This window comes from Lytechinus pictus, chromosome 15 (assembly GCF_037042905.1).
Source record: "Lytechinus pictus isolate F3 Inbred chromosome 15, Lp3.0, whole genome shotgun sequence".
Taxonomy (NCBI): Eukaryota; Metazoa; Echinodermata; class Echinoidea; order Temnopleuroida; family Toxopneustidae; genus Lytechinus; species Lytechinus pictus.
In genome coordinates, this window is record NC_087259.1 from 24173367 (window position 1) to 24200870 (window position 27504).

At 36.1% G+C, this 27504-nt stretch overlaps 1 protein-coding gene across 1 annotated transcript; it reads left to right on the forward strand.

The window, feature by feature from the left end:
- Positions 1-978: 978 nt before the first annotated feature.
- LOC129277475 (uncharacterized) lies at positions 979-15352 on the forward strand. The gene is made up of 4 exons (XM_064110045.1): positions 979-1008; positions 5117-5357; positions 5962-5997; positions 11431-15352. Exons 1-4 carry the CDS (start codon positions 979-981, stop codon positions 11817-11819), a joined length of 696 nt encoding a protein of 231 aa, XP_063966115.1. The 3' UTR covers positions 11820-15352.
- Positions 15353-27504: the final 12152 nt, after the last annotated feature.

Sequence of the window (27504 nt, forward strand, 5' to 3'; positions counted from 1 at the left end):
ATAAATAAAGCAAATTACAATTTTCAAGAACATTGTGGCGTACGGGACACTCAAAATGTGTCGTACGGGACATCTCTAAATTGAAGCCAAACTTTCTTTATGTCTCTGTGACTTCTTCAATCACTTTATTTGGCTGATGATAATGATAATCCCATCAAACTAAAGACATTCATTATGTTAGAAACCGCTATTGGCTGAATATTTCTGTCAATATATCATAAACAAAATAATGTGTCGTACGGGACACTTGTGTGTCGTACAGGACACTTCTGTGTCGTACGGGACACTTGTGTGTCGTACGGGACATTTGTGTGTCGTACGGGACTCTTGTGTGTTGTACAGGCACTTGCGTGTTGTACTGGGCAGCCTGAATAAAACAATGAACTTTTTATCAATCAGAAGGGGAGCATTGCCCCTAAATTCTTCCTTTTTAATGAAAAGTCTTTTAATAAGTAGTCATTCAGGACAATATAATTAAGTAACCTCAATATATACAATCGGGAGCAAAATGTTATCATTTTTTTTTCATGATGGGAAATGTACAATGGTTCATTCACAGCATGTTTACGAGCTGAAAAACTTTAGGTTTTGTGTGAAGTTATATTTTAGTGAATTAATTGATGATTTCCAATACACTATTTAAACAATGAATGAATGAAACTGTTTGTGTAAATTATGGGGCTAAAATGTAATAATTTTTCATATAAAATGTATATATACATGATATGTCACAACTGTCACTTGTAATTCCACAAAATATTTTTTTCTAAAGAAATGCGGTTCTACTTTTTCAAACCTTTCTGCATTTCATGAAACCATATGGTTTGTCTTATTTTCCAGATTTTTTGTTTTACAACTTGAAAAAAGTAAGGAGTTTCAATACTGTATATAAAAAAATTAGTGATCATCAAGGGAAGTCCAAATAGATGATTGATATGTAATTTTTTTTTTACCATCTTATAGTAATTCCACATTAGCATGCAAGAAGAAGTCATCTTCCAGGCTAGGGTGAATCAATTATAAAGGTTGTCTTTTCATGCTCAATGACAAAGATATTAACCTGCTCTAACCAGTGAAAATCACCAGTTTAGCTGATGGGAATCACAAAAGAATACGCCTACATGAAATCAATTAAAATGGTTAGAATCACCTATTTCATGTTCTATGGAGATAAAAAAAGTGCTTTTTCAGTTCACTTTATGTCAAATCGATTACTTGAATTAAAATAGGCCTACTATTTATAGTTTCTGAATCCAAATCCTGCAATTAAATGCATTATATATTGTGTGTCGTACGGGACAACTTTTAATAGGACAATTTTTGAAAAATGAAGGGCAGTAATTAGATCCTTATTAAATGGGATAAATCGATCACCCATGGGTCAAAGAAAGAGAAACTGATATTGTGAAATTGCATCATCAAAAATAAACTTTTGCATTTTCATGTGTCGTACGGGACATTGCCAAAAATAGGTTCGGAAAAATCAGGGCTGCCCCTATTATAGATCATGAAAATGTTGTAGATATTATTTGGAACCATCAATGATACATTATTCCATTGACCTGCAATATTTTTAATCTTCTTGTGCTTTGCCAATAATTGTTTCAGGCAGTGTTTGTACTTGACTATTTAGTTAGCAAAATTATTGAAAATTAAAAATTCCATTGTTCCCCCCAAAAAAACTATATCTGACTTCACTTTTGGTTAAAACTCATAATTTTCATAAAAATTAGGTATCATAGTAAAACATTACACTACTTATGACTTATTGAAAGCATGTTGAAATTTATGATATTTTTGAAGTTCTAGTGTGGAATCGCCCCCCTGGTTTACGTGGGCATTGTTCATTCAAGCATGAATATATTTCCAACTTTTTGGTGTCATTTGAAAGTTTTGACTTTATTGGCTTTCCATATATATATATAAGTCTTTTCCCCTAAAAGTGATATTTATTATTTTATTTGACAGCTATTTCAAAAGTTAACAGTTTTGGGGAACGCACTGTATAGTGAGAATGAAGTCTATTATGTAGCCAAATCCACCTTACAAAATACAAATATGTTCTTAATAAATACAGAAATCAATATATACAACACTGAACATTACCTGTATATTTTTTATATAAAATTTGAAAATTAAAATTATCAGGTTTTGCTTAATTTCACTGGACATCGTGATCGGTGTACAAATGAGGGAACTGATGCACAGTAAAAATGCTGTTTAAAAAGTACAACACTGTTTCCAATATGAACCTTACAATAGTTTTTTAAATAGGTCATTTAGCTATATTTGATTTATCAAGCCATTTTTAATCAGATCAACTTTTAATTTGGGTGGACTTGACCATTTAAAGACTAATTGCCTCCTTCTATTCAGTTTTTATCTCAGAATAAGTTTCATTTAGGCATCAGATGAGCAAGTATTCTTATCAATTTCCTGAGACATTGAATGCAGTTATTACTTCAGACAGCCTATTCATGAAAAAAAAACTTACAGTCATCATCCACCTGGTGTTTGAGATACTTCAAAGTTCAAAGCACAGGAGATTAAGAAGGAAAAAGTGCAAAATGAGGGGGATATTCTATAATTTTTTGAAAAACTGAGAAGTGCAAAGTCATTAAGAATTCCTCATCTCTACTTCGCAACCTTGCAGGAGAAAGCCTTGACAAATTTAGTTCACTAGCTGATAAGGCTTAACATGAGGAAGATGTCCTTTTCAGAGTTTTATCATGATTTTATTTGTGTATTTTTGTGTTCAAAGGTAATTTATATCTTTGATTACAATTTGTTGAAATAAGGTCAGGTGTTTTTTTTTTTTCATTTTAAAAATAGTTCTAGTTATTAGACACTTTAATCGTAAGTTCTATGTTTTATAATTAATTATTTTAATTTCATCTGATAATGAATCCAAACTATTGAAAATGAATGTTTAGATTAAGCAAAACTTAGAATAATAATTTTAAAGAAACACACAAATATAAGGAAACTGTTCTATATCATAGGTAAAAAGAAGAGATATGATTAACATCAGTTCTAGCGATATGGAGCTCGTAATTAGGTCCTCTTTAATCAACCCTAATCAAATTTGTTAACGTGTAGTCTAGTGGGGTAAAATAGTGGTCGGAACCTATTATCTGCACCAAGCGGCAATTACGTCTTTCCCTTTTTCGCACCATTCAAAACACGAGACGATCAGTTACCGTCATCCTCATCCAATCATCTGGAAAAGCCATCATTTTTTTTTCTCTCTTCGATATGAGGAAAGAGGGACCATTTTTTTTTTCCCCCCTCTCATTTTTCTTTCTCCTCCTGTAGGAATATGCTATATTGCAGGTGAAAGTTCAGGCTACCTTTAAATTAATTTGCAAGGTTACTAATTACAATGAACTTTCCCCATACCGGTATATTTACATAATGTGGAAGAGGGAGAGGAGAGATTGCATTACCACATGTACAATGTTGAAATACATTGCGTTAGGTGGATATGGGTTGAGGACTAACCTGATAATGTTGTCTATCACTTTTAGGTTATGAAATTCATTTTATAATAATAATACATGTAGCTGGATTGTATGTAGGGCTTTTAGCCAGAGGATACAAAGGGAAGCGGTTATACCCTAACCTTACAATGAAGCTCATGCTTCCATTTTATCTGCAGCGCTCGTTGCATTCATAGAGACATTTCTTGTGGTATTGTACTTTAAATAAACCCTGTCATACAAGTAGGCCCGTATTCTGAACTCTGGTTTAAATTAAACCCTGGTTTAAAGTTGTGGTTTAACTATGGAGAGCCAATTGGAGCACAAATCCCTAACAGTACACATTCAATTTATTTATTAACTGATATGACACTTAAATTGTTTGCAATTGTCTGAGAATGATAACTGAAGTATTAATCTTCATTATGAAAGCAAAAGGAAACAAAAATAAAACATAAGAAATATACAATACAAACAATTTTTGAATTTTTGGCTACCCATAATTTTAGCACAGGGTTAGACCATGGTCTAAGTTAAACCTGACTTCAGAATACAGGCCTTAGAGTCAGAAGTTTAGTAGATATACTTGTACCTCATCATTCCACGTAAATTATTCAATAACAGATCCTCTGAAATATAATGCTCCCACAACCACAATAGATTTTGCAGCAAACTTTCTCACTATGGTTTTATTTTCACTTGTTCTACAAGCAGTTGGTCTACTTCTGAGATCTAATCTAGTCTCATATCGCATGGACCAAACTCATTTGGTCTACAATTAGTTTGGTCAAATTGCTATGTGATCTACAAGACACTTGGGCCAATACCCACTACAGTATAAAGGATAATTTCTTTATTTGCTTCATTGATTCAAACTCTACAGGAAAAAACTTAGTTGGATTAGTCAGAATACTTTTCAATATGTTTGCACCAATATATTCTACATTATATAGATGGTCTAAAGGAGAGAGAAAGGAAGAATCGCAGTGCATCCCCAAATTTATCTAACAATTACCGGCGTAATACTTTGCTATTCCATTGGGATACTTCAGGAATTAAGTTGTAGGATGAACGTAATCTGGATACGTAGAGCATTGAATAAGATGTTGATCAAATAACTTGATACGCCGGGTTAGCGAGTGATACTCTGGGGTTCTTATTGCTCCCATTGCTGGATAGGCTTTAATGCAATCAATTACAGCAAGTGACGATGGATATTTTCATTGAGTTGGGTCTTTAGAAGGCCTCTCATATCATCATTCCACCTCTATTAATACACACAGCTAGATCTATTACAAAGCCATTATAAGACGTATCGAGCGTTGCCTCATGGATGTAGTTTTCTCTCACGAATCTCCATTGGTAAATGTTCAATGTATTAACTCTTATGACATTCAAATCATTTATTTATAACTGTCTCAGAATGATAACTGAAATATTGTCTTTATTGTGAAATCAAAGGGAAACAAAATAGTAAATAAAAGAAATATATAACATAAGCAAAATTTTTGAGCATTTGGCTCCCCATGATTTAGGTACAGAGTTAGACTACATAGTCTAAGTTAAAACTGACTTCAGAATACGGGCCATTAAGTTTAATTTCATTACTCATTCTTAATCTCTGTCAACCCTTGCAGGAGGTCAAGAAACCCCTAGACCTGGTCCTATCCATCTCCACCTCAGCCAAGATCCTTCTCAACAAGACCCAGGAGGCCCAGCTGGAACTGACCAGTACCCAGACCAGTCCAGAGGACCAGTCTAGACCAGGATCCTACTATGGTCAGTCCTATGCCTGCAGTCTGAGTCTGTCCGGCGAGGTCCACGATCTGAGAAGCCACATTCAAGAGCTCTACGATGTCATTGTAACAGGATGGAAAGGTGTGTATCATTTGATAAAGGTCCAAGACATTTGATCAAGGTTGATTCTTATGATTGAATAGATTAATAATTAGTCATTAGGGGAGGTCCATCATCTTAGGAGCCACATTCAAAAGCTCTATGAAGTCATTGTTACAGGCTAGAAAGGTTTGTATCATTTTGTATGGTCCATCGCCCAATCACACAAAGATGAGTAATTGATTGTAAGATTGATTATTATGATTGATTAGATCGATTGGCTGAGCCTATCGGGGAGTTCCATGATCAGATACAAAGCCACATCCAAGAGCTCTATGATGTCATTGTAACAGACTGGAAAGGTGTGTATCATTTTGAATGGTCCAAGGCCCCCTGTAACACAAAGTTTATTGATTCAATGTTTGATTTCATTATCCTGCACACATATACCCCTTTAAGTATTTTAATATATGTACTACATGTATATTCCAATATTATATCCCAACATTTCTAAGATTACTAAGAAAAAGTGAAATTGACAATAAATATCTGAAATCAAAGATTTAGCTAAACCCCCTTCCCTCTTTATGTAAGAATTGTCTTCTTATGGGTAAGCCCTTTTATCGTATTATGATTGTTTCATCAGGAAACCCATCGAATGATGGTGAAAGTGGTATGATTGGTAAGCACCTGTTTGAATATTTATCATTAAAAAATCATTGGTCTTGTGAATCAGTAATGCATTCTATCTATCTATATCTATCTCTATTTCTCTGACTAAAGTCTATCTCTGCCTCTCTATGTCTTTGATAATAATATACATTTATAGCATTTCTGAGGCACTGATTGCATAATTGCCTATTCAATGGTGCACTATATTGCTGTAATGGCTTTAGCTCCAGCTGCTTAAAGGTGCTTGATGCATTCAAGGAATTAATCTTGTCGGGTACCCATTCACCTCACCTGGGTGAGTGTAGCCCATTGTGGAACAATTTATTGCTCAAGGAAATTGCAGCATGGCCAGGATTCAATCCCACGACCCTCTGTTTCAAAGGCAGGAGTCAAAACCACTAGAACGTCTCTATCTGTGACTCCATATTTCTGTATCTTTTTCTATGTGTACATAATATCTGTCTCCCCCTTTTAGATCCTTTTTTTTCTTCTATTATTCATCATCTAACCCATTGGTCTAGTTTATGGGTGGAATTATAATGTATTCCTTTTTTCTTCTCTCTCTCTCTGTCATTCTCTCATCCTCCTCTCTTCTTGCATTTTATATGTTCAAAGCAAAGTTCATGTGAAATATTAATCTCTGAATTTAAAAGGGTGATGTAAAGGCATATCTAACAACATCTAATACATTTCCACCTACTGATACACTCAAAGAGTATTATACAGGATTGTAATGTTTTTATGTCACAACACAGGGGGCATTTCTTGAAATAAATTTTCAGTGAGTTTTACTGGCTATTGTTATGAGCTACTACATATCCTTGTTTCTGAAATTCTGATAATCAAAATAAGATTATGAAAATCTCAAAAAAAAAATTTCATGAAGTCCTCCCCAGAACTTTGATTTTGTCTCTGTATCATTGCTTCAAGAACATTTTATGCTTCATAAACCACAAAATTTATCCAGTGATTAACAATTGACTAGAATAATTATTATATAGACATTTTGTGCTTGAATGATCTGATATTTAATAGTGTGGAAAAGGTTTTTTCAAACTGTGACCACACTGCAGGACACTGTTACCACACTATTGGATACTATGAAAAAACACTGTCACCACACTATGGGACAGTGTGACCACAGTAAGGGACACTGAAAAATACTATAGGACACTGTGACCACACTATGGGACACTGTGAACACACTGTGACCACACTATGGGACACTTTGAACACACTATCAGACACTGTGACCACACTATTGGATACTGTGAAAATACTATAGGACACTGACCACACTGCAGGACACTGAGACCACACTATTGGATACTGTGAAAACACTATGGGTCACTGTGACTACACTATGGGACACTGAAAATACTTTAATAGGACACTGTGACCACACTATTGAACATTGAAAAATACTATGGGTCACTGTGACCACACTAAAGGACACTGAAAAATACTATAGGATACTGTGACCACACTATGGGACACTGACCACACCATTGGATATTGTGAACACACTGTGACCACACTATTGGATACTGAAAAATGCTAAAGGACGCTGTGACCACACTATGGGACATTGAAAAATGCTATAGGACGCTGTGACCACACTATTGGACATTGAAAAATACTATGGGTCACTGTGACCGCACTAAGGGACACTGAAAAATACTATAGGACACTGTGACCACACTATGGGACACTGAAAAATACTATAGGACACTGTGACCACACTATGGGACATTGAAAAATACTATAGGACACTGTGACCACACTATTGGACATTGAAATATACTATAGGACACTGACCACACTATGGGACATTGCAAAATACTATAGGACACTGTGACCACACTATGGGACATTGAAAAACACTATAGGACACTTAAATCACTATGGGACACCGTTACTACACTATTGGATACTGTGAAAAACACTATGAGACACTGAACACACTATGGGACACTGAAACACTATGGCCGGGACACTGACCACACAAAGGGAAACTTTGAAAAAACTATTGGACACTGACCTCACTGTGGGACACTGAAAACAATATGGGGCACTGTGACCACACTATAGGACAGTTCGACCACAGTATGGGACACTGACTACATTATGGGACAGTGTGAACAAACTGTGGGGTACTGTTTTTTTTTCCAGCCGGGATATTGCTTGCCAGACCACAATGCTACCTGTACCTCCAAGCCATGGCACCACTGGTCAATGACAGTCTTTATTATTTTATTCACAAAAATATATCTAAAAATAAATTGCACCTTTTTCAATCTAACCTAAACAATCTACAAAGTATTTTCGAAGACAACTACCAAACTTTATGTGGGAGTGTTTCATGGAAGTTTTGATTGATGCTGACTTTGTTTGCTCTCAGCCAATCAAATGCAAGGATTTGCAGTAACTTATAACATTATCTAGACTATTTGTCCATAGTTCATGAAATGCTCCCTCGGCTTGTCTCATAATCTACCTTTGTGTTGGTCCACTGATTTTTATATACTGTATATGGAAAACAGCATTGAGCCTGTTCATACTGCTTACCCATCCATTTCACATGTCCACTCTCTTGTGAATAAATGCTTCCATTGTGCCCCCCATGGCCCATCAGTTTATCTACCTGTGTTGTAATATATGGGGACATAGACAGCGACATGATCTGTTTGTCAAATTTTGTCATGACATATTTGTAATGTTGTTACTTCTGGATATGTAATCCCACCTACCCACTCGAATTACTCCAGTCTGCGTCAAAGCCATCCTTCAGCGGTGTCTTTCTCCGGCCCCTCGGTTCCCCCTCGCTCATCTTCCCACACCGTGAATTCCAGGGAGCGTGAAACGCATCATGGCCTGAACGTCAGCCGCCATTTAGCCCCGTGTCAATCAGTGTCAGGGTTTGAATGCGAAATAGAAGCTTGGAGTGGCATCCGATTTGACTTTTCATCTCTCACGGATCAATGCTTCTGTCATTCCCATCTCTTCATTGCCCTGTCTTTCCATTGCCCTATCATTCATATCCTATCCCTCCACCCCCCTATCCCTTTATCATCTATCCCTCCCTTATTTGCCCCTTCATCACCTATCTCAACATTATCCTATCCTTCCATTGCCCTTTCTCCTTATCCCTTCATCCATTCCTCCTTTGTCTATCCCTTCATTATCATTTCTTCATCAGTTCTGCCCCATATCACTTCATCACCTATCCCTCCTTTCTTTATTCCTTCATCACATATCCCTTCATTGCCCTATCCTTCATCATTTATCCCTCATTTGTTTATCCTTCCATGACATACCCTTCAATGTCCTATCATTTCACCACATAGTCCTATTTTATCTTTCCCTTCATTACCCATCTCTTCATTGCCCTGTCCTCCCATCGTATTCCTCCATCATGCTATCCCTCCTCTGTCTATTCCTTCATCGCCTATCACTCCATAGCCTAGCCCTTCAATGCCCCCATCACCCAATCCCTCTTTTGTCTATCCTTCATCACCTATCTCTCCATAACCTCGCCCTTTAACACATTATTCCTCCATCACCTATTCCTCCATCATCCCATCCTTCCTTCGTCCCTCCAAAACCAATTCCTCTTTATCTATTCCTTCATCACCTATCCTTACATAGCCTTGCCCTTCATCACCTATATCTTCATAGCCTACCCCCCCCCCCCCATCATCTTATCCCTGTATATTTTATTCCCTTCTTTCTAGTGGTAATTTACAAAAATGATGTGCAGATTCACAAAAGTTTTCTACATGTACATATGAAAGGATTTTTAAAATACATGATGTTCACTGTGAATATTCCTCTTCTCTGCCCCCCCCCCCTCCTTCCTTTCTTTTGTGGTCATTATACATGTACACATTTACAAATTTCAGAATATCCCCCAAATATTTTGTAACCATTATATTCAATCTCACCCATGCCTATCCTTTAATCTTTTGAGGGTCTGGGGCTTTTTCATAAAACTGAATTTCACTTACAACTGATAATCTTTTCTTGTGATAAATGATATATCCATGTATGTAGCATATTCAAATCATGCATAAATTTGCTCATAACTTTACAAACAGTTTTATGAAACAGCACCCAGGTTCCTTTCACTGTTTTATCTTCTATTCATTTCACTTCCATACACATCCATCATTCCCCCTTTTCTTCATAGTGTAACCTCTGAAAATATGTCAGATATCTTGCGCTTGATCCCATTCCACAAGTTAGTGCTACACAAACTATGTATGTCACCCAAAAACTTATTTGAAAACCAATATCCTGGCATCTTTCACCAGAGTCTCCAAATGTCACATTCCTTAATATAGCTCTCCGCAAGTGTCTAAATGAAAATAAAAAACTATGTGGGGTCCATAATTGTATCTATTGACTTTCCTCTTACACTTCCTCTTGTTGGGGTTCAGGTCGTGATCGAGGTTTAAGGTTGAATGAGGGGATTTTAGTCATTTCTTTTGTTGTTGTTGTTGATGCTAATGTTCATCTCATCATTTTGCTACCAGTCTGTCTTGTAAAAATTTCCCATTTTATAACCCAATTGTGGCATTCATTCCACATACTGCGGGTAATTAATTTCAATATTGAATGTTTTTAACAATTTGCAGTATATGAGTAGAAGGGGTTGGAGTATTTATGAATCTCTTCTTATCTTTTCCTCATATTGTACTTTGTGTGAGAGATTTTTGAAAATGCTTTATGAATATGCTTTAATATCTGAGCATTTGCATACCAGTAAATTGGCAAATTCAAAATCACAATGTTTTCATTGAAATTCTCATCTGTCGCAAATTTTTTTCAAAAAATATAAACCATGAAATCACTTTTTTTTTTCATTGAAATTCTGTCACATTCATCCTTTTCAGGGAGTTTTGATGATGTTCTTTTTAGGATCTGCATTCAATTTAGTAATGCAGGGTTAGAAATGCAGCAAAATGATAATTTGAAGAATATCATGCAGTCGATTAAGTTCAAAATAAAGCTTAACTGAGGGAATTACGCATTTAGTGAAGGCAATGCTCTGTCTTACTTTATTAACCATTGCAGGGGATAATTGGTAGATTTTGGAATCCTCCATGATATTCTCCAGTTGTGCATCCCCCGAATGTGAGGAACATGCATCTAATAATTTAACCATTGCTTTATTTGAAAATAATGCCCCCTTACCCCCTAAAAAAATAAAAAATAAATTGATGATAAAAATAAAATATGGGAATTCTCAATTTCAACTGCACTCATTTATGGAGAATGTTTCTATAAAGGTTTAGGTAATATTTATTTTATTTCATATCCACACTATATACATTGGACTGATTATTATATGATAAAATCTCTTGGCTATATTTATTAAATCATTTCAGTTGAGCTTTGAAATTACAAATATTTTGTTGTTGTTTTTACCTACCGTATGCAGGCTCAGAGTTTGACCCTCTAAAGCTACGCCTGCCGACCGATGCACTTCTAGTGGTGGTCAACCGTCTCCCTCAAGCCGCATCCACCCTGGAGCTACTCAGTATCCATGGCAACAGCTCCACCTTCTCCGACACCTCCACCACCTCCTCGACAGACGGTCCTGGCCGTCCGACCGACCTGGTGCGCCTGGCTAGCAGACAGCTCCTGACCCACCTCAGGTCACTACAAGATTACATACGCAACACCGTTAGGAGGTCACGAATCCCTGCGGAGTCAGAGACGGGGGTGAAGCGCAGCAAGCACGTCAGGTTTGCTGAGCATCTCAATAAGAAGGCATTCATCTACAGGTATTCATCGATGTCCTCCGACACCGATTCTAGCGGGACGTGAAATGCCATAAGCCTTCTTTCAAAATAATGCAACATGGTCAAACCCTTCTAAATGGCCACTTAACATAGCGATTATATAATTTATATTCCTCTTTCTTATCCCAAACATTTTGCCCCTGAAAACTTTCATCATTAAGTTCTTGTTCATTTATATATTAGAAAAATTGCCAATACTAGTAGTCCTCAACATTTATCAAGTCAAATATGAAAAAAGGCTTTATTGGCTCATGAGAAAGATCTCGTTCCTGAGGCATTGCATAAAATTAGTTAAAAACAAGAAATTCTAGAAAATCAGCAAGATTTTACATCTAGTTCTACATTTGAATTTTTACTTCATATACATGTATGTACTGGGATCCACAATTTTCAAACCACAGAATGTTTCACTGACTATTTGATCGTTAGACATAGTGATAATTAGCCCTAAGTTGGTATTAGACCAAGTTTTACTTCGACCTAATGGTAGTTTAACCAAGTGGATTCAGACAGAATGCGATGTAAAGCTAGATGATCTGGAAAGTAGACCAGTTGGTATTAGACCAAGTGTTATTTGGTCCAAATGCCAATTAGACCAATTTGTTTGTAGTCATAAATGCAATGTATTCAGGAAAGTAGACCTAATGGTATTATACCAAGTGTTAAATGGTCCAAATGGGTTTAGACCTAATGCAATATGAGGCTAGATTATCTGGATGATAGACCAATTAGTATTAGACCTAGTGATAATTGGACCAAATGGTCATTAGACCAAGTTGATTTGGAGATGCAGTGGGTTTAGTCACGATGCAGAGACATGTACATGTAATACATAGTATGGATTAGACCAATTGGTAATATACCAAGTGATGATATCGACTGCAATTAGACCGAATGAGTTGAGACTAGTTGTAACTGGACCAGAAGGAAATAAGACCAAATAGACAGTAGATCAAATGGGTTTTTCATAATACATTGTGGTATCATATGATTTGTAGATTAAACCAACTGATATGAGATTATTGAATGATTGCACCCAATAGCAACATGACAAAGTTGATTGTATGCCAACTGGGTTAAAGACATATTATATAGTGGTCTTAGGTGCTTTGAGAATTAAGGTACATGTAACTGGTATTATACCAAGTAGCTATAGTCCCACAATATCAACACTGCCATGCCATGCAAAATGATTCACAAAACCTTTACAACAAAAATTGGAGTAACCATTTCTTAAATATACAGTAATGAACAAAAAAATTTAGTCAAAGGGTTATGGTCAGGGGGGCTCTGGTAATTGCCTTCATGTATTTAGTAAATATAGGCTTATTATATGTTAATTTTATTGAAATATCACTGCTTGTTGCCCAAAATTAATCAGAATGTTTATGTATAAAGCATTGTGGAAACGACTAAACAAATAGCATAGCATAGAAGTCTCATAAATGTTTCACATCCTAGAAGTGCCAGATATATTTTCAGGGGGAGGGACTATTTGATGGTGTAAAAAGTGTACATATTGTCAACATTTTATTTCTGCAGTATAGTATACCTCTCAACAGACATTTTTTAGTACATACATATGTATATATACTTGACCAGTTTAACAGTATTGGATGTAGAATACATGTATTTCTATTTTCAATGACTGATGTTATTTAATCTTAATTGGCAATTAATTTGTGAATAATGTGTAGAAATCTTGTACAAATTGATAGATAAAGAAATTTTGACAAGCTAGGGTTTGCCTGAAATCACACTGCTGTAAATAAAAAAAAATTAATAAATCATATAAACGTGTGTATGTTTATGTAAGTAAATAATTGCAATTCAGTAATCATTTTATAGAATTTGTACGACTGCGCAAACAGGTATTTGCAATGGATGGATATACTTCAAGTTGTAACATAGGTGTGTACATATGTAGTTGCAAATACTAAAAAAGATTATGCTCACTTATAATTGACGATTCATGGTTCAAAGGACATTTACGTGTACAGTGTATGCTCAAAAGATTGAGAGAGAAACAGAGAACATTCTTGGCATCACAATACTTTTTAATCTTAATTTGAAATGGAACAATAAAAGGGAACAATAATCAAACGGAAAAATATCTGAGAGCCTACAGTGTTTTTCAAGGGAATTTTAATGAATTTACGAAACCAAAATTGTTATCTGTTGCTAAAGTGTTCCTGCCTAGGTGAGAAAAATATGTAAAGTATTGATCAGTAGGAGTGTGTACAATGTACCCTCAAGTTAGAATGGGACTATACTTGAAACTAGATTACTAGATATTATTATAGAAGTCATTACACTCCCCCCCCCCCATTCCGAAGTCCTCTCCCTCTCTGTATCTCTCTCTCTCTCTCAACACAAACCCCCCCCCCCTTCTGTCAGTTCATTGCATATAAATGAATGAGAAGGATTAGGCCCAAAAGATGAAATTGCTATCCTTCAATTAAATGGGCCTAGCTCCCAGCTGAGCCTTCCTAATGAGGTTTACTGAAAGATGCCGGCTGAAGCGATTAGCGGCCGGCCGGCCACCGTGCATGCCGAACATGACCTATAAAGTTATGCCCAGACCAAGGCTGAAACTCTGACCACACTGTCATTGCCATGGTAAAACCATTCCAGATATGGTATGTGGATCTCTGCATCTGAAAATGGCGGATCAGCTATTTTTAGGAGCCGACTGTCCTTTGGTTGTGTGCCGTAATTAGGGGAAGTGGGTGTGAAAAGATGTCTTCTGAGTTTTGTGATGACAGGTACTTGATAATGATAACGGCAATTATAAAGAAATTATTGTGAACTCAATGTAATTAGAGGTATCATGAAATTCATACAGAACATGATGACCTTTGAACTTTAATTTGGTTGTTGCTACAGCGGTGATAACAAGTTAGCGAACCCCTCCACAAAATGCACTCCTCCATGCTGAGTGTTGAATGTAGACAACAACACTACAAAATTTATTGAATGTAATATTTTATCACCTGACTTCACAATTGAAGATCTATAAACATGGCATAATTTGAACACTTTTTAGCACCACTGTATTAGCCTTCACCAGACGGGGCTAATATTGAATCAATATCTCAGGAAACTAGAAAATATAAAAAGTGTCCATTCCTAAGTAAAGTTTAATGGCAATCAGAGCATCAAAATAAAAGGGAAATAGCAGTGAGCTTAATAAAATGTTTACGTTTTTTAGACACGATATTGATGGGAATAGAATCTATGGTGTTGGAAGTGATTTAGCATATGGCAATTACAGATAAAAGAGACATGAAGAAGTTAAGGAGTTTGTGCCATTTCAGCAATTGATAGAGGCCAACATGCCAGGTCAAGATTTAAAAGTTCATTTCTGTAGACTTTTGACATAAAAGTCTGTTGATAGATGTACATAGGTTTCTTGTAAATACCACTGTGCGAGAATAAGTACGTGTGTGTCACTCTATTGTGAACTGCATGCAATCTGAATCATGATGTCAATGTATAATTCGGTATGAGGGATGAGCGCTAGAGCAAACTAGCCCATAATAAATGGATTGAAGCTTAGCCAAGCCTATTGTGGAGTATTTGTCAGTGTCTCTACGGAATGCCTGTATGATGGATAGCGAAACCCCCCACTCGTCTTCTTGATTGCCCCACAAGTCTTTAAGTCCTAGATTAGAATAGGTTGTAAACAGATTATTGGTAGGGGTGACTCCCGGCCCATTTTGCAATCCAGCAGGTTTTTTTTGTCAGAGGAGGCAGGCGGGCGCAAGAGGATCAGGGAGTTGGTCCAACGCTTCCCCCCATGAAAACCTTGGGGGAGTGGCCCTCTGGAAAGGGTGCGTTATTCTCCAAGGCTAATTTGTCGGGATCACTTCGTCCAAAACACTGAGCACCTTAATTTAATTTCCTGGGCTGCGAATCCATTGTGCGAGTTGGCAGTTGGCAGTCGGTGCGAGCGTTCCATGCCATCTCCAATAGTGAGGGTGATACATCATCGTCAGCAACATGCGGGTATGGAGGAACAGAGAGTTGAAGGTAGAAAAGGAGAGACGTGGGTCCCACCCCGAACCGACCCGCTTGCATTACCGCCACCACTCTTGACGTCTTGTGAATTGGGATCAGCGTAACCCCAGGAGTGGGGTGAGCACCATCGGCATCCTGGGATTGGGATTGGGTTCTCGCTCGGTGCTGACAGCGGGGGTCTAAGTCTTCGAGCCAGAATAGAGGTCAGGTGACAGTCAGGAACCAATGAGTGATGGGGATTAACCCCGAGGTCAACCCTCTTCTAAACCAGAACCTAGAGAAGTTCCCCTGGTCTTGGGTTGCTTTAAGACTCATTGTCATCCAACCGTGACTTATCGCTGGAAGCCTGAGCTGACATCCTTTATACCCTTACAGTGCTAGTTTGTTTTGCGCGGGATTGCAGCCCACAAACACACGTCACATCGGGGAGATCCACCGGGGAATGATACGTGCGCAATCAAATCGCAGGATTACGTGCCCACTCCAGCACCTCATCCCCGGCTCAAACTGGAAGATACGACCCTAAGACTGAATTAACATGCCAACATTTTTTTCCCTCTCTATCTCATCCTCCCTTCCTCTCCCTTGCATCCCTCTCTATCCACAAAAGTCACATGATAGAGGCTGTGTCGCATCCCTGTGGTGGAAACGACTCTTTTTTCAGCTACCACTACCTTCATACTCCCTTGCGGGTCTTGGATGAGACTCTGCGGCGCCAGCGCTAATGACTTTCCCCCCTTCTGTACCCCTAGTTTGGGGTTTTCACTGGTATCTATGGTTCATGGTTCCCTATAGTAACAAAAAATATATAAAATAAAGGAAAAAAGGAGAATGGATGGTGTCTAGTAACATTGATCAGTGATCAGGTAATGAATCATAATATTAAAGATTTGTAGCATTCCTTGACTTTGTCAATTCATTTGAATATAATATTCAATTCGAATTTGTTCAGAAATATCATACAAATCATTATATAATTTGAATTGGTAATATGATTGAGATAACATGAAATACATGTACAGAATTTTTTTTTTATTCAATTTTATTTTGAAATGATGATACTAAAATTATGAAAAGAGTAAATGTAAAAAATAAGTCATAGACCCACTTCAAAGTTGAATTAATTGAGATAATAAGAGTGCATAATTCATTTACACTTATCCGAATTGAAATAACAAATTATATAGATGTAATGTCACTCCTCTCAATGTAGCGCTCATGGTGTGTAAATTGATTCTTCAAATCTCTAGATTTGGGCAAGTTTTGATTCTACATGTTTTGTGCACAATCTTTATTGTGCATATTTGAGCTGTCATGCATCACCTGAAAATTAGGGGGAAAAATTCAATTCATTTTATTTAACTTCAAAAATACAAACAGACCCAGCTATGATATTAATGATCAAAGTTAATCGATTACTTAGAATTGATTTTGAAAGTTATATGATTAAATGACAATATGATTACAATTGAGAGAAACATATTATAAGCTGTTGTAGTGTTGGTTGGAAGAGCATTGGGGTCAAGATACAATAAAAGTTTGTAAAAAAGGTAAAAATGCAGCCCAACAGATGGAGAATACATATAGGCCTACAGAGTACAAGTGTCAGCTAATTGCATTAGTGTGTTAAAGGCTCATATACGCTACATCTACATAATATATTGATGTATTTATATATTCTGTGTATTAGTTGTCATTACTTAAATACTGTCATTTGAAGATTGATTTGGGGATGAGAGAGATTGGTTGACAAACTTCTAAAAAATTGTTAAGCTTTTTGATCCATGACATACAATATGAATTGATAGTTTTTAATCTTTGATGATGATTGAAATAAATTAATCTTGAATTCCTAGTGTGCTTATTCAGCAGATTCAGAGGGCTACACAAAATTCAAATTATGGGTTGAAAGTTAGTGAATATGTTAGAAAAGAACAGTTTTCCGATTCTGAAATGCATTGATAGAGTGAAAGTTTAAAGAAATATCATATTGCTTCACAAATGCTTACATGTATCTTTATTTTAAATGGTTATTTGTGATTTATGCCATTAGAAAATGTATAATATCAAAATTTCATTCATGGCATAGGTATTATGTACGTTATACATTCGTACATTATTCGCTATCTGAACGCAAAAGGGATGTAAAGTCGAAACATTCATGGTAATACTACCTGGGGAGCCTTTCCTAAGAGTTATTTTCACTGACTATATGTTATAAGCTACTAAAATACTTGCATCTGATTGGATCAGAAGGAAGATGCTTCATGAAAAACTATCTTGGTATTGTTATTCCCTTGGATAATAAAGATACAATATAAAAAAAAAGTGTACAATGCAAAAAATCTTTATAAGATGAGATGGACTAATAGTAATAATAATAATAAACAGTTCTTGTATAGCGCATATCACAATTATGAATAATGTCTCTATGCGCTTCCAAAGGACTTGGATATTCTGTAGCTGGGGTAGCTAATAGGCTCTTTGTAAATGATGAGTCAAGTTTCTCATGCAATAAACTTGCAATCAATGGCAATTATGGCATATCACTTTTAGGCCCCCCAATCAATCTTAAATCATTCAATTTAATATGCACATATTTTGCTTGTCTACTTCTTGCAACAAAAAGATTATTGATTTGCTAGAGTTAATATTGACCCATTTACTGAACATTTGAAATTGAATTTGCAATCAATTGCTGATAATTTTTTTCTTGTAAACTCTCCTAGGGTATTCATACCACTGCCCATCTTTAAACTTTCATGGCTGTAATGCAATTAGGTGACACTTGTACTTTGTATCTTTGAACCATCGTCCTGTTGCCTTGAATTTTCACCCCCTTTTTATAATTCTCTTTCATTGAATCTTGACCTTATACCAATCAATCTGTTTCCATTACAACCGCGCATTTCTACCATTCATCCACTAATTTTTCACCCATCTACAGTCAATTAGTTTCATTTTGGTTTTTTTTTTTAGACAGTCGTTCACCTCTATTTCCCCACCTGGAAGACAAGGTCAGGGTAGATGTAGTCTAGTTCTAGACGATATTAAACGAATTTATTTGCACCGATATATACGTTCTATTCCGTGCGTACGCCCAGCCGAGTGTGCGCGCAAAACCGAGAACCTGTACTCCGAGGAAATATCGTCTAGATCAGTTGCTCAGCGGTGACGTCACTCCCTCAGATTTTTGAGGGAAAGTCGTTAAAAGTGGACACGCCTCCCGTTCAGCTGTTAGTCTTTGTTAACAGCAGGGAAGATTACTGGGTTGAGAAATATGGTGTGATCTACCGATAAAATGAATATTAATTACCTAAGAAAGGACTTTTCGTTGTAAATAATTATAAAAGAAATCAAATTAAACACACAAAAACATCATAAATGAATCGCATCGTGTATGTTTCCCCTGATACCTACAATAAGGTTTTTGAGCGTAGACTATCGTATATGGATTACATAATCAATCGGATCGCACAAAGCAGCACAACATAAGCCATAGACTTGTGTACTGTACCGTCTGCCGTGCTGTTGTATTAGGGAGACTCCCAACTCCCTGGTTGTATTGTGTAGGCCTATACATAATTATACAGCGCGCGGTTTCCAAATTTAGTTTCTTGCGTGTTTACCAAATCAGACAAGTCTTGATCACTTATCTTCGTTTTTTTTCATATATGGTGTGATGGTGACGGGAAATTAACGTCATTCTATCAGAGATTCCATCCTGCATATTTCCAAACAGTTGGGAACAACGACTTTGAAGATCCTACAGAACAAAGCTAGCTCTCGAAAGTTTCCTCCGAGGCCACGATGTCTTCTTGAATATATCTACTGGGTATATATGGAAAGAGGGTAGCGACTTTATATCCTTCAAAATTGACACTCCCCTTGATTTGGGTTAATTATGTAATTTCTTCATGATGCCAGTTTAATTGAAGTCACGTGGCCCCAAGTTTCATAAATGGAGTCACTTAAAAAGCAAGAAATTCTATATTTCCACATGTAAAATGACAATGACAATTTTACACATTTCCTCATAAACTTGTTCCACAGAGTTGCTTCTTTTGTTCGCATGACAGTAATATATAGCAGGAAAATAATGGCAAAGTCATTAAAGGTCAAGTCCACCCCAGAAAAAAAATGATTTGAATAAATAGAGACAAATCAAACATGAATAATGGTGAAAATTTCATCAAAATCGGATGTAAAATAAGAAAGTTATGACATTTTAAAATTTGGCTTATTTTTCACAAAACAGTTCTATACTCAACTCGGTGATATGCAAATGAGAGAGACGATGATGTCACTCACTCACTATTTCTTTTGTTTTTGTTTGAATAATACACTATTTCAATTTTTACGAATTCGACAATATTAGTACCCCTTTGCTCGAACCACAAAATGTTAGAATAATGGAATTACATGTGTTCAGGGAGGAATGAAACTTTGTTAACAGACAATGACGAGAAAATCAAAATATTTCATATTTCATAAAATAAAATACAAAAGAAATAGTAAGTGAATGATGTCATCGGTCCCCACATTTGCATGCTGACTAAGATGTGCATATAACTGTTTTGAAAAATTAAGCGAAACTTGAAATTGTTATAACTTTCTTATTTTACATCCAATTTTGATGAAATTTTCAGAGTTATGTTTGTTTGATTTTTCTTTATCTATTCAAGTCAGCTTGTTGGGGTGGACTTGTCCTTTAACTGGCAAGTTTGGTCTGAAATGTACTGTTCTTTCATAATATGGCTGACCAAACAATAATTGGAATTTGCAGGAGAACAAGAATACAGTAATTGTCTCCCTTTTGCATATATTGAAGTGGACTGAGTAAACTCTCTCTGGAACAAAAAAAATCCTAAAGAACCATGACCAAAACAAAACTCACAAGTCGGTCATATTTGTACGTACAGTATAGCACTTTAAACAGTGGCGTACCTACAATTTTCCACAGGGGGGGGGGGGCAAAACCGTCCGCCAAAAAAATTGACAAGCAAGAAAAAAGTCTTCAATCACAAATAAAGGACTTCGTACCTGGAAAAAAAATTGACAAGCAAAACAAAAAAAGGTCTTCAAGCTCGTCAGGGGGGGGGGGCAATAAAGGTCTTCAAGCTCGTCAGGGGGCAAAAAAGGCTATTTTTTCAAGCTCGTCAGGGGGCCAAGATAGTCCTTCGCCCCACCAATAGAAATGATTGGGGGGCAAACATATCGTTTTGCCCCCCCCCCCCCTCCTCCAATAATTCCGCATGTACAAAAATAAAATAAGATATAGTAATGTTACACAGAAATCAGCAAGCGATATTGAGCTACACAACTCGTTCTTTGTTTAAAATCGTGCTCAAATTGTCCGCTTTTCAGATTGGAATACAAAAATTTTCAGCTCGCGCTTCGCGCTCGCACCATTTCTGTAGCAAAACCCCACACTTTTCATCATTAAATAGGTGAATAGAATGTCCCGTTCTCAGTTCTAAGCCTCAAAAGAAGTCCCGCTTCGATTTGCAATAATCTTTTGTTGGATATAATCTTGTTCTTTATTAAAAACGTCCATTAAACTGTCATTTTTTTTCAGATCGAAATATCAAAATTTTAAGCTCGCGCTTTGCGCTCGCATGTTTTGTCTTTTTTAGATACCCATCTTAATCATAGGTACCAAAATGCAGAGGATATCAAGCTTTCTGGTCAGAATATAAAGAAATTTCAGCTCGCCCTCGGCACTCGCATTATCTGTGTAGTGAGATATGTATTCTCCTCATGAGTTACTACAAACAGTCTTTAAAAGGCACCTTTTTCCTATTTTCAGGTCAGTTTACTAAAAAAATTCAGTTATATATATATATATATATATATATATATATATATATATATATGAGTGTGTGTGAGTTTGTTTGTTTTGTGTGATCGAGCGCCGTTGGAAAGTTGATTCATGATTCCCCCCCCCCCAATGTGAAAAAAAGATTGACGCCCCTGTGTATATATAGTAAAAAAATTGCATCTCAATTAATATACACAAGTATCGGCCTCATCGCAATAAAAGGGTTAGTACACGAGATTTTGTGTTACTTTTTGCTTGTTTCTTTCTTTAATAAGTTTTTCAATCTCTCTCTATATATGTCTAAGAAAGATTATATGTCTAAATTCATGTATATTTTATGTTGTAATGATATATGTTTAAGTGGACTTCAGGGAATGGTCGTACGCAGCAAGGGGGAAGGGGGGGGGCAAATTCCCGATCAGTTGTTGTGAAAACACATTTTTTCCCTTAACATTTCATGAAAACTATGAAAAATGTGCAAATGTGAGATGTGTACCAAATACTTTTATTACACTTTATAAAAAAATAATAATCGCCACATGAGCAGCTCGGTCCGTTTTTATTTTTCAAAAATATGTTCGAGATTTGCCCCCCCCCCCCGGAAATATTATCTGCGTGTGGTCATGCAAAATGGCATGACTGGAAATCCTACATTTTGAAAAGAGCATTTGACAGGGTCAGACTTCTGTCAAGTCATCATTATTACTTTAAACTACAATTAAAACATAAAATAATTATTATCCTTTGTTTCTTAAAAAAAAAAAACTGACACAAGTCCTTCTCAGATGTGCTCATTATTGTGTCTATCCTCTCCTCTATTTTCTCCTCTCCGCTTATCCGCCTTCCTACGTACAGCAGCACCCATCCATCTTCTCAGGGCATTCTCCCCCTTTTTTTCTTCTCTTTTTCTGGGGGGGGTGGGAAGGGTAGATATTTTTAGGACGGGTTGTTTTGCCCTTCACCAAACTGTATATTTTTTATTACTTTGTATTTATTTTGTGAGTATTTCCCTCTCCTTTATTCATTCTTTTCTCATTTGATTATCTGTATTTATACTTTGTTATTTTGTTATTTGTTGTGTTATCTATTTCTTGAGGGGCCCACATTGTACCAGCATTGCTTTTTAGTGGGTTCCTCCATTTCCATCTTAATTTAATTTCTATTGAAAAATAGTATATATATTTAAAACCTACAATGTGTTGCCCAAATCGTCTAAGTGTTTTTTTTCACAACATATGTATTATTAATTTTGTTTGCAACGGATACAAATATTTATGTTTATATATGGTATACAATTTGTTTTTGTTTGATGGAAGTGAAATAAATGAATTTGAATTTGAATTGAATTTGACTTTTCCCCTTTTCATTTTCATTTATAGTGCAAAAATATGTGCGCCGCTCGGCGGTCCCCCCCCCCCCTTTCGCCAAAAGCTGGATCCGCCTATGCAAACTACATGTAAAAGTTACACTGCAATGGAATAGTTACTAGCAATTTAATTAACTGGCAAGGTACATGTAGATCTGAACATAATGCTCTTTCATAATGGCTGCAAAAAATATATTTCATAAATACTGTACTTCAAAGGTAATGAGAAAAGATGCCTTTATTTATAGATCCAGACCGGACCCGAAAATGAAATTCATAAATTATATACCAATCGAAAGCTTATAAGCTACTAAATACAGCAAGGTATGCTATATTAATTTTCACCGCTTCCCAGCTGAGTATTTTGCTTAAGAATATTCCAATTATCGGGCTTCGAACCCCGCTTAGAAAATAGGCTTTATTGTGCTTTTCACTTGCCTCGAGACCCTAACGTCACGTTGTGTAAGAAGCGTCGTGATTCCATAGGTTTGTACACAGAAACACTGGGTGATTTTTTTTTGCTTTCCAGATAACGCATTTCATTCTCTTCACTTCTATCACAGAGGGATATCACATATATTTTTACCCACAAGCTTGAATTTATGAAATCTACAGTTTTGAACTAGTTTTTGCCATATTTATTTCCTGCTTACTTGGCGCAAATTTCAATTCTATCTGCATTTAGATTATGTATAATAACTTTTTCTGACATAGCAATTTAGGCCCAATAAGAGCCAAACAAAGAAATCACAAAAAAGTAGTGAATAGTTGTAGGTTTACAACAATTTGAACAGTGAATAATTTTGAGTGCCATTTTCATCTGAAAACGAAAAAAAAATGGATTCATAACATGGAAATGGAAGAAAATACCCAATGCTTTTGTACACAAACCTATGGAACCACAACCCTCCTGACACAACGTGACGTCATCATTTCCAGGCGACATGGGGATGCTCAATCGAAGCGTACTTTGGAGGAGTAGTTTCTTTGATTTTTATTTAATATTTTTAACTATTGGAAGAATCATTACCTTTATTTTAATATATGATTGTTTTTACACCGGTCAGGGTCTTTATCGAAGAGGCTTCATGTACATCATTGGCAATATCATTTCCTGGCTACCTGTAGCTAGATAATAATGTAGCTGAACAACAAAAATAATTGTACGCATTATCTACATGTTCATGTAAAGTAAATAAATAAACTAAAAGTTCCAAGGACAATTGTAAAGATTTTCTTCCAAAATCTAATGCACGCATCAAAATCCACATTTGTGAGATTAATCTACTTTTAAAAATCAATAATGATTTTTATTCTGTTTTCCTTATCCCTTTCACAGCTCTGTACTAATCTGTACAAAGTACATGTACTTCTCAACCCTTTTTGTCATACTCTCTGACCATGGGTGTCGATCGGTATGCTTGGTTGGGGGGGGGGGGTGATTGACACAAATGTTCTTGTGGATGGGGATCTTTCAACATTACCCCCACTAAAATTACAAGTTAGGACATTTGAGAGTGGTTGATATGCATGGTGTTCTTGGAAATTGCTTAATGCAAAAAGCATGAACTAGCGTTTCTTCACTGGACGTAGGGGAAAAGTAGGGGATTGTTGCAGTGTACTTTACTTATATAATTTTTTTTTAAATTCAATTTGTGTTACAAGTAAGCTTATTATAAACCCATACGAAAGAAAAATGACAAAAATTGTCTGGACCATGTACAAAGTGATATGTTTATTGAGCATGATGTATACAACTTCTCTCTTAAATCTAACCCGACTGGCAATATCTTTTTTCTTCTTAATGCATGATCATGATAAAATGCACATTCGGACAAAAAATATAAGACTAGCACAAATTACAAACTGTGTGGCTTCTCGTGTGCCATCGGGCTTACCGTCATTCCTTAGACGATTTTAACCCTGGATTTTAACATGTTTTAAATACTTTATAAGTGCATGAAACAAAAACAAACATTAAAACAATCAAAACTCAACTGTCATGTTATGATATTTCTCCAACATTTTCTTGAACCATCAGTGTGTAATATCAGCTAATATACATTATGTGTTAAAATGAAATTTACGTACCGCATGAGTGTGCTCATATAGAATGTAAAACTGCCATCCCTTTCCAAACTCAAAAGATATTTCTTTTTGCCAAAATAAGAAAAAAATAATCAAGTTTAGTTATTCAAGTCCATAACAATAACAAGAATAACATGAAAAAAACATCCGATGTTCATATCCTCATATCCGCTTTAGAGAGAATGAATGATTATTCTTTCTGAAACCATCAATTGATTTCACTTATTAAAAAAATTGTAAAAATATGATCATATTATATTGAGCTCACTGAACCTCAATATTTTCATGAGAGGTATCTGATGGGGTCACATGATAAAATGTTTTAATATCAATTACATCCAACCGCATACAACAAAGGCACCATATATGAGCTACTGATCACCAAACGACCATTATGACTTTTTTTAAAGTGAAATTTTTGCATTTGATGTGGGCTCACTCTTTCATGACTATAGGCACCTCATTTCCACATAGATAGATAATGAGGACATCGATGCTCTCCTGCAAAATATTATTGACCAAAAGTTATCGTTCAAGTCAAGGTATTTGGATATACAAGTAGGGGTGACTTTCGTTTTGTGCACATCTTGCTTTTGGTATATTTTCTTGTTCAAGTTACTGAATGCCGAACTTAATATATAACTACCATGACATACATCGGTAAAGTGTGTATAACCAGGCAAATAAATGAAGTGATAAGCCTATACTCTATAGAAACGCAAAGGTATTTTTCTTTTTCTCTGAATTTTCTGGGAATGAATAAGAAAAAGGTGAAATAGAACAACATCTATTTCAGGTAGTCTCAATAATGTCCGAAAATCTTTCGCCTCATGTCAGACCTCATTGCAAATAACTTTTTATGACAGCGATCCCTGGCGATTTACTTATTTTACATAACTTCAAAAATGAAATGATATTCAAAAGGGTTGTAGATTAAATGGAACAAACATCATGCACTTGGATGTGGGGAGGGGTAAATCTGAGAAAAGTTATTTGTACTTTTTCAAAATTGCGGCCCTCTGGGATTTACGTCCATGGGGTTTTCCCTGTTTACTCCCGTTTATTTTTCCACCCGTTTATTTTCCCACCCTTTTGAATTAATTGATTTATTAAAATGTATTTATTCACCAATGCCTGGTGGGATAGAACACCCTATCAACAAAAGTTGTTTTTAGTTCATCGGGGTCCTTTTATGTCATGTGTTAAAAAATATCATATACATAAACATTTAAATTTTTGTCATCTTGAACCTCCACCCATCTGTTTTAAAGTCCTGGAAAAGAATGTTCTTATTTAATAACAATATACACACATTGCGACGGAAACAAACTGATTGATGGCATACTATAATCATCACTATAATTATCATGATCATACTTTTTCATTTTTGATCATCATTATTTAATTTTTCTACCCTAAATTATTGGGGGGATGATAATACAGGCCATCCCCCCACTTGAAATATTAGGGGGGATATATCCCCCCATCCCCCCCCCCCCCCCCCCCCCGGTGATCGACACCCATGTCTTTGACAGTGAAATATGTGAAGAAGACTTTGAAAATGATATATTTACAAGTGCCCACAGTAAAATGTACCGTGATGTGATCCATTCACAAGAATGAGACTTTAATTACATTGTATGAGTCTAAATTTTCAATACCCATACTAAGACAAAATGCCTTTATGTAATTACATGTGTAGATGAAGAAGAATATAAAATATATCATTCAAACATGTACATTAATCATTCCATCTGAGTAAAGTGGAAAAACTAGTCTGTATTGTTTTGAAGTTTGAAATTTGGTACATTAGCACCTTCTTTCATATATCATGATGGTAACATCATACCCACAGATTTAACCAAGATATGCACATAGAGTGAAATAACTATTATGCATGTAACAGTAATTTCCCAACAATGAAATGTCTATTTGTAGCCTTAAAAGTAATGAACTATCTTAAACTGTCGTATGATACATGTACATGTATTCACATCACATAGATCACGGACGCTCACGTCCCTGCGCTGCATAGATCTACTACATCAATCCCACGTGCACAATGTATGCACACAGCTGATAACGAGTGTGCAAAACGTAAACAACGTTGCACTGTTCGGCGCAGCGAGATTGACAAGTAACTCATGCATATTCATGAGCACTCGTCCGTTGACCTTTGACCTCTGACGTCACCGCTGAGCAACTGATCTAGACGATATTTCCTCGGAGTACAGGTTCTCGGTTTTGCGCGCACACTCGGCTGGGCGTACGCACGGAATAGAACGTATATATCGGTGCAAATAAATTCGTTTAATATCGTCTAGAACTAGACTAGGGTAGATGCTGTGGGGGGATTTTCATGAAATTAATAATCAGTGATTTTCACTGGTAGCTGTTATAAGCTACTGAAATCCT